General features: G+C 36.0%; 1 protein-coding gene across 1 annotated transcript in view; it reads right to left on the bottom strand.

Annotated features, from left to right (window-relative positions):
* Positions 1-12,020, bottom strand: part of RAMP3 (receptor activity modifying protein 3) — a 72,922-nt gene that overhangs the window by 43,168 nt on the left and 17,734 nt on the right. Inside the window, exon 2 of the mRNA XM_026702316.2 lies at positions 3,792-3,821. Within this exon, the coding sequence (XP_026558101.1) occupies positions 3,792-3,821 (30 nt within the window). The remainder of the gene's footprint in view (positions 1-3,791; positions 3,822-12,020) is intronic.

Here is a 12,020-nt window from a genome sequence, read left to right as displayed (position 1 = left end):
AGATGAAGGGGGGAGTAATAGAAGGAATTTGGTAGACAAAATAGAATAGCTCTCTGGTAAATCAGAGGCATTCCAGCAGCTGGCCAACCCCAGGAGGAGGAGAGAGTTGTAACCAAGCAACCAGCTAGTATTCAGATTGAACAATGTGATTTATTGTTTTGAAAAGACTGGAAACTTTTTCTTTTAAGGTTGTGAAAAGCCCAGGAAGATTCAGAACTGGCTTTTCACCAGATTGTAGCAGGATGGTATTTCCAATAAAAATTGTTCTTTGAGGAATCGGATTGCCTCAGAGGTCTGATTTGCAGTGGATGTAATTCCTGGAATGCTCACATATCTTATACCTTAGACATGACATTAGCTAGATATTGTGAAGCCCTAAAACTTTTACAGGAGATCTTCGCTTATTTATTATTTGTTTAACAACTGTTCAAATTATGACAGTATAGAAAAATGACTTACAACCAGTCCTCACACTTAGAATCATTCTATTGCTCCCTGAAATCATAGGATAGCAATCTGGATGTTGGCAGCCAGTCTGGATTTCCAACCATGGCAGCTGATTACTATTTGTGACCTTCCCAACCAGGCAAAAATCAAGTCAATGGGGAAGCTGGAAGGAAGTCACAAATTGTGGTCATATTATGTCTTGCTTAACAACCATGGGTGATTTGTTAATGATCACAGCAAAATATAATAATAATAATTATAAAATCGAGTATTGTCACAGGAGACTCATTAACAACCACAATGTTTAACAATAAATTTTACATTCCATTTCCCATTGTTTTTAATATTAATATTATTTAAGCATCACTGAAGTAAGTTCATTACTCTAGGAGTATGTGTATGTATGTATATATATATATATATATATATATATATATATATATATATATATATATATATATATATATATATATATATATATATATATATATATATATATTATATATATTATATATCATTTGGTTTCTTCACAAAAGCATCATTTTTATTATACTAAATATTATATTAAAGTGTGATTGATCCAAATAAATTTAGATTTGTCATATAGGAACAACAGGTATTAAATAACAAATAAAGTTTCTGTCAGGCTGAATACAGCTTTTAGGGTTAAGAGTTAGAAAGTAGTTTACTTTGAGATTTTTTTTTCAACTTCCCAGTCTATTCTAAGGCCCATAGTCTACAGCCAAGGAATATACTAACCAGGTTTGACCGTGTTTATCTTTTCTCAGTCAAGCTGTATTCACTAGAATCTTTTGTAGCAAGAAATAAAGAACTAAATGAAAACTGTAAGAAATTGTAACTTAATCTGTGCACTGATGGGACCTGAGGTATGGATGATTAATCAAGAAAAGGGATTAGATTTTGACAGATACTATGTTTCCCCCCAAGTAAGACTTGGTTTTATATTTTCTTTTGCTCCAAAAGACGCATTAGGGCTTATTTTCAGGGAAACACAATATCAAGGTGATTAGCCTGGCTGGGTGCGCCAACCCCAGCATGTGAATAAGAGGTGATGGTGTCCGGCAGCAGCTACAGCCCACCAGTCTCTCAGAAGACTGTGCAGGCCACATAATGCAGGTGAGTTGATTACCCAAGCAGCAGACAGAGGGGGAGGCACCCGATCTGGATGCACCATGTGGGCCACAGGCAGAGATGGCATTCAGCAGGTTCTGACCAGTTCTGGAGAACTGGTAGCAGAAATTTTGAGTGGTTCAGAGAACCGGCAAATACCACTTCTGACTGGAGACTTTACAGCATCCTTCCCCTGCCATGCCCACAGAACTGGTAGTTAAAAATTTTGAATCCCACCACTGGCCACGGGAAAGCTGAAAGTCAGTGGGCCGGAGTGGGCAGGCACAGCAGGAGGCTCATCTTAGCAGTACCGGCAGCAGATGAAGGCAGAGGTACAGGAGGAAAGGCAAGCAATCCAGACACTGAAAGCTGAGAATCAATGGGCTTGAGCCAGCAGGCAGCTGCAGGAGGCTCATCTTTGTGTGGCGGTGGTGACATCAGATGGAGGCAAAGGCATGGGGGGGGCAAGACAGACAATCCTGACGCTCCGTGTGGGCAGCAAGGAAGCCAAGAGACACGAAGGCAAGCCTCCCACAGCCAGCTAGCCGGGCCCATCAACTCTTGGTTTTTCTGCAGCACATGCAGCATGTTCTGATCACCTGCTTTCACACACACACGTGCCTCTGTCTCTGCTACTGATGCCACTGCGCAAAGTTAAGCCTCCCATGGCCAGCTTGCCTGTTCCAGACCATCAATTCTTAGTTTTGCCACAGTCTATGTGGCACGTCTGGATTGCCTGCCTTCCCCCTGGGCCTCTGTCTCCGTCTGCTGCCAGTGCAGCTGTAACATATTTTATGTTATATGTTATGAATATATCACAAATATAAGTTATAAATATAGATAACCAGTAATACAACTATAGTTAGGCTTTTCATGAACTCACTGGGAAATTCACATTGCTGGAATGTGTGCACTATTGATAAGGAAAGATGTTGAGTATATGTATGAATGATTTATTGTTGGTCATAACAAGTACAGTGGGTGTATGGAATGTAATGGAGTCTTGGAACAAACAGTGAGGATGTAAAGTTCCTGACATGGCTGGGGGAATACATACTATATACATGGATTTTGAGTAAACAAGTTGCGTATAAAGAGAAGACTGGAATGAACTGAGAGCCCGAATTTTGAGATGACTCTTGTTGGAGTAGGGATGCTGTGAGTGTTTCCCAGGCCACTCTAACACAACCTGATCATCTGTGTTGACAGCATGAGTATTGTGCGAATGAATAGCACAGTTGAGCAGCAATACTTACAGCAACTTGAGCAGCCTTGTAGGGCACAGTTATTTGAATAGCCTTGTTGGACATAATTTATTATAATAAGATAACTTCAAACTTAGACAAGTATATGTATAAAGATAAAGATAAAGGAACTAACTAAGCTTAATTGCACTTACCTTATTTTTTATTTTCTAAATAGGTCTTATTTGGGGGGGGAAACATGGTAGTATCCAGTGCTGCTTTTTTTTTTCTCCTTTTTGCTACATATTTCTATTTTCTCATAGGAATTAATAGCAGATGCCCAGTAGTGGGATTCAAATTTTCTTTACTACCAATTCTGTGGGCGTGGCTTGGTGAGCATGGCAGGAGAAGGATACTGTAAAATCTCCAGTCAGAGGTGGTATTTGCCGATTCTCCAAACTACTCAAAATTTCCACTACCAGTTTTCCAGAACTGGTCAGAACCCTCTGAATACCACCTCTGCAGATGCCAGGACCTGAGATAGGATTTGCTGAGAGATACTTGCTTTGTGTCTATAATAAAAGCATCTGCTTAGTCAGTTTGACTATCACTTCAGAGTTTTATTTATTTATTTACACCTCAGTTAAGCAAATATAAAATCTGCATGAAGAAAATTGACCACTATTCATTTAAAATATTGCTGCTGAATATATTTTCCTTAGAGAAATACAGTATCAATTTATTAAGCTAAATATTCAAAGAAAAATGAAAGTTACTGCAACTTATAAAATTGTGTTGATTTTTCTCATTTTTCTCTGATTTTTCTCCAAACAGTCATATATGAGGCAGTCCTTGTAAATATTGAAATTTAATTCCCAGCAGCATCATGTTTTTTATATTTTATTCTAGTTATGTGTAATATATATACTTTGAATAAAGGTGTCAGAAATCAATCTTTTAAGGACTGCCTTTTTAAAAAGAGAAACAATGAAAAAGAATAATACAGATAGAAAATACCAAGCTTCTTACCTGATAATCCAATTGTTATTAGGCTATTAGCTGGGGAAAAAAATAAAGGAAGTATATATTAGAATGCTATTATTCTAAAATATTACTGTAAAATACATTAAACTAATCATCTAATGACATCGTTTTAAATCTAAATCGTACAGATTTTAAGGAGAACTATGTGCACCCAGCTGGTTCCAACCCACAAAATATCTATGGTATCAAACTAGTGAAATGCGCTGGAAGATACAATATTTAGCCCAATGCCAAATAGCCTAACAAAAATGAAATTAGTATCAACCAGAAATAAACAAGCATGCCCTCTAAAAAGATAAGAACTTTAAGCTAGCAGGATTCCTATTTCCATGAACTTAATGGGTAAGCATTCAGTTATGTGTAGAGGACAGTATAAGAATGCTACTGATTATACATCAGATTATACAATTGAGGGTATCTCAACTTATATTGAGATGCATGTCAGCCTTTTGAGTCAGAGCTGTCAAAAACCATAACAATTTATCAAGCTTCCGTCAAACCTCATGGAATTTGGAAAAGGCAGTTTCCAAAGGATTGTAAGAATGTACCTTCATTAAAGTTAAATTTTATTCATTTTCTGTAGCTTAATGTGTTGTGACATCCAACACCATTTTATGCATTGATTTTTTATTTATTTATTTATTTTGCAACTGCTGCTTTTTGCAATCCTAGAATTGGTTAATTCAGCAACCAAATTAAACATGTTTTAATATGTAAGAGATTACATATTAAGATCAAATATGAGATTTTTAAAAATGTATTCTTGCTAAGGAGATAAATATGAACAATCAAATATGTTAGGACAAAAGAAATTAAGTTTCTCCTGATGCAGGAAGGACTTGTCAGATCAAAATTAACATGCTTACTTTTTACAGTAAAAAATAAAAACTCTAAAGACAAAATGTTCAGTATGTATTTTATGTGTCACATTGTTTAGCCCTTTGGTGCTTGATTTGCTCTCACAGTTGTCAGAGATACATGAAGGAAAGCTAGATTTATGAAATAATTTTTAGACAGAAGACAGAAGAAAGTGCCAATAATGATTTATGCATCCATACATTCCTGATCTTTGGAAAAAATCTCTTGGAAGAAACTGCTGCTTCATACTTCATAAACTATGTATCTTATGTGCTATAAATTGTTCACTCATGTTCCAAAAAGAAAAAGAAAACAAAGAATAACTTCCATTGATTTTTTTAAAATATACAAAGGTAATTATTTCACTATAATAAAACAATGCACTCATTTATTTAAAAATAAAAATAACTGTGTTCTGTCTAGAAGATTTGTTTTGTTCATTAAATAATGATCTGATATTATTTGACTTTTGAAAGCAAATCTGCTTGTTGTGAAAACAGTTGGGAAAACAATACTAATGTAGTATGATAAGGCAAAAGAAACAAAACAAATGAAATTCAGAGTAGAATAATTAACATGAGATGAAACAAGGATGCTGGTATAAAAATGACGGGGTGGCTCAGTAGCTAAGATGCTGAGCTTGTCAATCAGAAAGGTTGGCAGTTTGAATCCCTAGCACTGCATAATGAAGTGAGCTCCCATTACTTGTCCCTGCTTCTGTCAACCTAGCAATTCGAAAACATGTAAAAATGCAAGTAGAAAAATAGGGACCACTTTGGTGGGAAGATAACAGTGTTCCATGCCCCTTCGGCATTTAGTCATGCCGGCCACATGACCATGGAGCCGTCTTTGGACAGCACTGGCTCTTCAGCTTTGTAACGAAGATGAGCCAGCAACGACTAGCACATATGTGTGAAGGGAACCTTTATCTTTACCTTATAAACAGAAGCCATTTTTAATATATTGCAATGAACATGTAATTTGCACAAATATGTGAGTAATAGGGAGTTAGTCATCCAAGAACAAGGAAACAATGAAAATAATGAAATGGAACAGTAAAGAAAATAAATCTGATGATGTAAACCAATGGATCAATGTACAAGGCAACTGTATGTACCTCAGTTTCATTAAAGGATAGAAAATAAGGTAGCTGGAAAGCACATGCTTCTAGGAATCTTAGCATTTCATTTTTAATCCTTGTGGTGGTAAAAGCAGTATGTATTGCTGGGAGTATTACACTTTACTGGAGTTTCCCCTCTTTTCTCAAAACTCTGGGACAAAGGAGCAATAGCTACTAACTTGAACAGCTTTAAAGGACTGGATATTTTTTTCTAACAAAAGATATAGCAAGGATTATTAGTCTTAGAGACTCCGTTCTGGTTGGATATAACATGTCTCCAAAAACCACTTACCAGAGAAGATGATACTAGAAGAGATTATCTCCACCTACTGTTTGTGAATATTGTACAACAGAAGAATTATGTTCTACAATATTATGTTATGAGGAGCAAAATGCTGGATTAAACTATGTTCGGCTGATCTAGTTGGTGTGCTCATATAGTACCATGAATTCATGTTCAAATCCAGGAGTTCTATAACTATGAAGGATGGATTTATTACAAAGTAGTGGCAGGAAACCACTACTAAGAACTACATAGACCTGAATATATTCAGGCAATGCCTTGCCAGAATCAAATCTGATTGTTCAGTCCAATTATCAATAGATGAGTTGTTAAAGAGTCTCCTTTCTTTACCTGGGACAAAGATGTGGCTAAGATGCAATATAAGTTTAATATGGTTTTTACAAGTGAAGAAAATCAGGAGAAATATGGGAGTTCGGAAAATCCAAGCCTTGGCATCCTCTTTTGAAAAAAAAAATTTGAATGGAATTTGACAACTCCAAGTTTAACACTAATACTCAAGGTTAATGAATAATAAACTATGCTCACTAATTTACAAAACCCCGTTGGGAAAAAGCCAAATAGCAAGAGTTAGTCTAGATCTATGATGAAGGGACCTTCATTGGATATTCCACATATTTTCTCCCCTCCCCAGTAACAGTCAACTGTAAAACTGCAATTCCCTCTACAAGGGCTACCATTACAACAGAATGCAGCAGCACGGACAGTTCTGAAGGCTCTTCAGGTGCAAGATTCGACACAGTGGTTACAAAAGCTGTACTGGCTACCAGATTGCTTTCAGGTCCAATTCAAAGTTGGTCATTACTTTTAAAGTCAGTATTGACATGGGATCTAGGGTATCTGAAAAGCTATCTCATCCTGAGAGAACTAACCCACCCAGAAAAAGACGTCTATTTTGGATATTGTTTACCAAACAATTTTGGCTGGCAAAGTCCAGGAGAATAGTTTTTCAGCTGTGCTTCCCGCCCTCTACAATATTCTCTCTTTGGAGGTTAGGGCTATCTACATACTCCTGCCCTTCCAAAATGATATATATCATAATTCACATTGCATGGCGTTGCAGGGATTAGGAAGATGCCAGAAAATTTGGCTGTTCTTTTTCTATCCCCTACTAACCTCATAAATTCATTGCTCCCAGATCCTTCAATTAACTCTCAATAAACTAGCCTAGGGATCACCAACCTTTTGGACGTCAGGGACCACCAAACTCATAATTTTAGATCCCAGGGACCACTAACCAGTTTTGTGGGTGTGGCCTAATTTGTGGGTGTGGCTTGGTAGTCATGTGATTGGCTTGGCATGGCTTGTATGTAAATATTATAAATATTTATATATTGATTTTTTTTATAAAAAAGAGCAACTTTTACCCAAAATCAGGCAAAGCAGGCAGAGTTGCTCACAGAATCATTCAGTGATCTATCTATATGCCATGGGCTAGCTCAGTCTCTCAAATTTGCTTGCCGTGGTCTGCCCTGAGTTTGCTTGCAAGCAAACCTTCAGTGCTAAAGGAGGTTCAGCTGTGCTGAGCCGAAGATCTAACAACTAGCTAGAAAGCAAGAAATTCAGCCATTTCCTGCTTCCTAGCTAATGTAAATCTCCTGGCACAGCAGAACAGATGATGGTCGGAAAAAGGAAAAATAGCAATTTACCAGGCAAGTTTACCAGGTAAGGAGTGAGTGGGAGGCCATGTGGGCGGTGCAGCCTTGTGTTTCTGCGCAGCCTGGATTAATTGCTTTGTGGGGTGCTCTGGGGGTGAGATTTCTCTGCGGCCCACCAAAATTTTCTCACTGCCCATGGGTTGGCGACCGCTGAACAAGCCAACTAGTTTTCCAGAGAAATAGAAAATTAAGAATACCCTTGTGATTATTTCTGTTTCTAATTTCTCGTTAAGTTGCTATTCCTTATTAATTTTAACAGTTGTTATGTGCTCATCATGTTGTGAGTGTGAGTGTGTCTGTTTTTGAGAAATTAGGGGAGAAGAAATTAAGATAAAAACTGATATCAAAAACTGAAATTAAAGATCTAGATTTTCCTGGTTGGAGGCTAAAACAAGAAAGCAAAATAAGATCTGGATCCCTTAATCTAAGGGATAAATTTGTATTTCACAAAACTCTGGAGCTTGGCTGGTCCAATCTTTCTCTGCTAATGACTTTCTTACAAATCTTGTCCTTTATTATACAGTGTGTGTATGTATACAGATATACAGATATACATACACATACAGACGTATTCAGCCAATTAAAGTATATTAAGTCTTGAAACCATCAGGATTTAATACCAAAACAGCATTTAACTGCATGGGATACTATTATATATTAAAACCATACATTTCTTATTATTTGTTCGAAAATATTTTTAAGTCCATTTATAATGGACAGGACATATTATCATACATATGAAAACTCGTTGTTTAACTGTTTTGATTGAAACTAACAATAAAGAAATATTACTACTAAAAACAATTGGTAGCATTTAATTGTTTCAAATTTGGTAATCTGGTTTACAATAAAGTTGTTTAATATAGAATTGCCTACAATTTGTCAGTTCAAATCTCACCAGGCTAAGATTGACTCAGCCTTCCATCCTTCCAAGGTCAGTAAAATGGGGACCCAGATTGGTGGGGCCAATATGCTGATTCTGTAAATAGGTCAGAGAGGGCTGTAAAGCAAATGTGAAGTGGTATATAAGTCTAAGTGCTATTGCCACTAAGCATTAAGAATGAAAATAAACAAAGCATCAAATATCCACAGGTTACTATATCTGGAACAATACAAAACAACTACTATTTCTATAGTATTACAACTATAACTAGATGTGATATAACGTCTGTTTGACAGAAGGACCACAGACAATAACTGTTTTTCCAGAAATACTGCATATGAAAATTTAAATGTTTTTCTAGATGGTCATTTTCTTTGGCTTCAAGCATAGAACGTAACATTGACCGCAAAGGCAAGAGGATTTGGCACTCTAGCAAGATTTTCAAATTTGAGGAAGGAGGGGAAGATATTGAAGAAAGGTTATTGTTTTCATTTTTGTAGGGGAAAATAAATGTTATCTATAATATTGCCATTAACTAAATGAACCTGAAATTTGAATTCTGCTTATTATACCATACGATCTTCAAACATTTTCTTTTCATCTCAAGCATGATCATCCTTCATGATTTTCAGAGCACCAGTTTTCACAATTATTTCCTGGTACTAAAGAGTTTCTAAAATAAATATAAGTGAGTAAAAATAAGTACAGTGCAATGAATATTATACAGTATTAAAAAATAAATAATTGAAAATACTTTTAACTCGGGCTTTAGATTTTGGCAATATTTTGCTCTCCAAACTTGTTTTAATGTAGTTTCTGAACATTTTCTTACCAGAAAATGGACAGGATTTTCTTGCTCTATTCTTTTTTAGAATATATATGTCTTGTGTGCCAGTGTGGTCAGTTGGTTGTATGACTGGTTATTTGTTAGGAGCTATATTTAAATTCTGAGCAGCTGATTGGTTCTTTTGTTGAATGGTTATTTGAATAATCTGGATTCTTACATATTCACATATTGGATCTAAATCAGTATGCTTGTTAATTGCTCCTTTAGTAGAATACCAGGCTTCAATAAAGAACGGAACAGAACGGAATGGAACAGAATAGAACAGAATTCTTTATTGGACACACAAGGAATTTGTCTTGGTGCAAATGCTCTCAGTGTACATAAAAGATACATTTGTCAAGAGTCAAGAATCATCAGGTACAACGCTTAATAATAGTCATAGGTACAATAAGTAATCAAATCATAGGAAACATTCAATATAAATCATAAGAATACAAGCTACAAAGTTACAATCATACAGTCACAAGGGAGAGGGGATGGGTGATAAGGAGTGATGAGAAGATTAATAATAATAGTAATGCAGACTTTGTAAATAGTTGGACAGTGTTGAGGGAATTATTTGTTTAGCAGTGATGGCAAAGGGAGAAAAACTGTCCTTCTGTCTAGTTGTTCTGGTGTGCAGTGCTCTATAGCGTCATTTTGAGGGTAGGAGTTGAAACAGTTTATGTCCAGGATGTGAGGGGTCTGTAAATATTTTCACAGCCCTCTTTTTGACTCATACAGTATACAGGTCCTTAATGAAAGACAGGTTGGTAGTAATTGTTTTTTCTGCAATCCTTGTTATCCTCTGAAGTCTGTGTCTGTCTTGTTGGGTTGCAGAACCAAACCAGACAGTTATAGAGGTGCAGATGACAGATTCAATAATTCCCCTGTAGAATTGTATCAGCAGCTCCTTGGGCAGTTTGAGCTTTTTGAGTTGGTACAGAAAGAACATACTTTGTTGTGCTTTTTAATGACATTTTTTATATTAGGTCTCCATTTTAGGTCTTGTGATATGATAGAACCTAGAAATTTGAAGGTCTCTGTGTTGTCTAGTATTGCAGGAGATAGTAATATAGGAGGGTTTCTCTTAAAGTCTACCACCATTTCTATGGTTTTGAGTGTGTTCAGTTCCAGTTCCGGCTACCACCACGAGGCAAGTTGTACAATCTCCCATCTGTATGCGGATTCGTCATTGTCTCAAATGAGACAATCACTGTTGTATCATCTGCAAACTTCAGTATTTTAACAGATGGTTCGTTTGAGATGCAGTCATTGGTAGATAGGGAAAAGAGGAGAAAACATAGCCTTGGGGAAGGGAGCTGTGCTAATTGTGCAGGTATCAGATGTTATTCTGCCTAGTTTCACCTGCTGCTTCCTGTCTGTTAGGAAGTTTATGATCCACTTACAACTATGTTCAGTTACCACTAGCTGGTTTAGTTTAGTTAGAAGAATGTCTGGAATGATGGTATTGAATGGTGAACTAAAGTCTACAAAGAGAACCCTTGCATAGGTATTTGGAGATTCTAGGTGTTGTAGGATGTAATGCAGAGCCATATTAACAGCATCATCTGTTGATCTATTTGCTCGGTTTGCAAACTGCATGAGATCTAAATTCACAAGTGTGGCAGGTGTTGGTATGGCCAATGATTTTTGCTCCTTTCCAATGGAACTGGTGTTGTTCATTTCTCAATGAGGCTCCAGATCAGAGATATTTTTAGCTGCTGGTCAATGTTCCTTTTTTAAAATATATGTTTTACTGATACATTTTCCTTTTAAAGAACATAAAAAATGCCATGTCTATCGGAACAGCGTGTTGTCTGGGCAGTTAATTTTAAGTAAAGATACAACAATAACCAAAGTCATACTAATAATCTTAGTAAACATATCACAGCATAGTAATACCATTAACTTATCCATCTTGCAAAATTTATGTTGCTAAATGATACATTTGCTAAGTTTTGTCCCATTTTACGACTTTTCTTGCCATATTTGTTAAGTGAATCATTGCAGTTTTTAAATTAGTAATACGGTTGTTAAATGAATCTGGCTTTTGCATTGACTTTGCTTGTCAGAAGCTTGCAAAAGGAGATTGCATGACTCAGGGACGCTGTACACATTATAAATTTGAACCAGTTGTCAAGCATCCAAATGTAAATTATGTGATCATGGGGATGCTAACAATCCTAAGTGTGAAAAATAGTCAAAAGTCACTTTTTTCAGAGCTGTTGTAACTTCAAATGGTCACTAAATGAACTGTTTTAAACTGAGGACTATCTGTACTATTCACTTCACTTTTTCTATCAAAAATATATTTCTTTGCATTAGACCACTAAACTGTTTTATTTAGACTGCTATGAAAACATATAAGTAAAATGAATAGAGTGAGATTAAAGAAATTGCTAAAATTCCTTAGATGAGAGTGAGGCATGAATTTAAGTTAGTGAAGATTTATTTTTGCAGTTAAATATGCCAGCTCTTTTCATTTACTGTAAATAATAGATCTGACAAAGCTTTTTAGTATCTCCAGTAATGAAATTATAGCTTATTAGCTAACACACACAAAAA

Source organism: Pseudonaja textilis, chromosome Z (assembly GCF_049901715.1).
Source record: "Pseudonaja textilis isolate UNSWEBS1 chromosome Z, rPseTex1.2, whole genome shotgun sequence".
NCBI lineage: Eukaryota > Metazoa > Chordata > Lepidosauria > Squamata > Elapidae > Pseudonaja > Pseudonaja textilis.
Note: the sequence above shows the minus strand (reverse complement) of the source record. Positions and strands in the feature narration are given on the sequence as shown.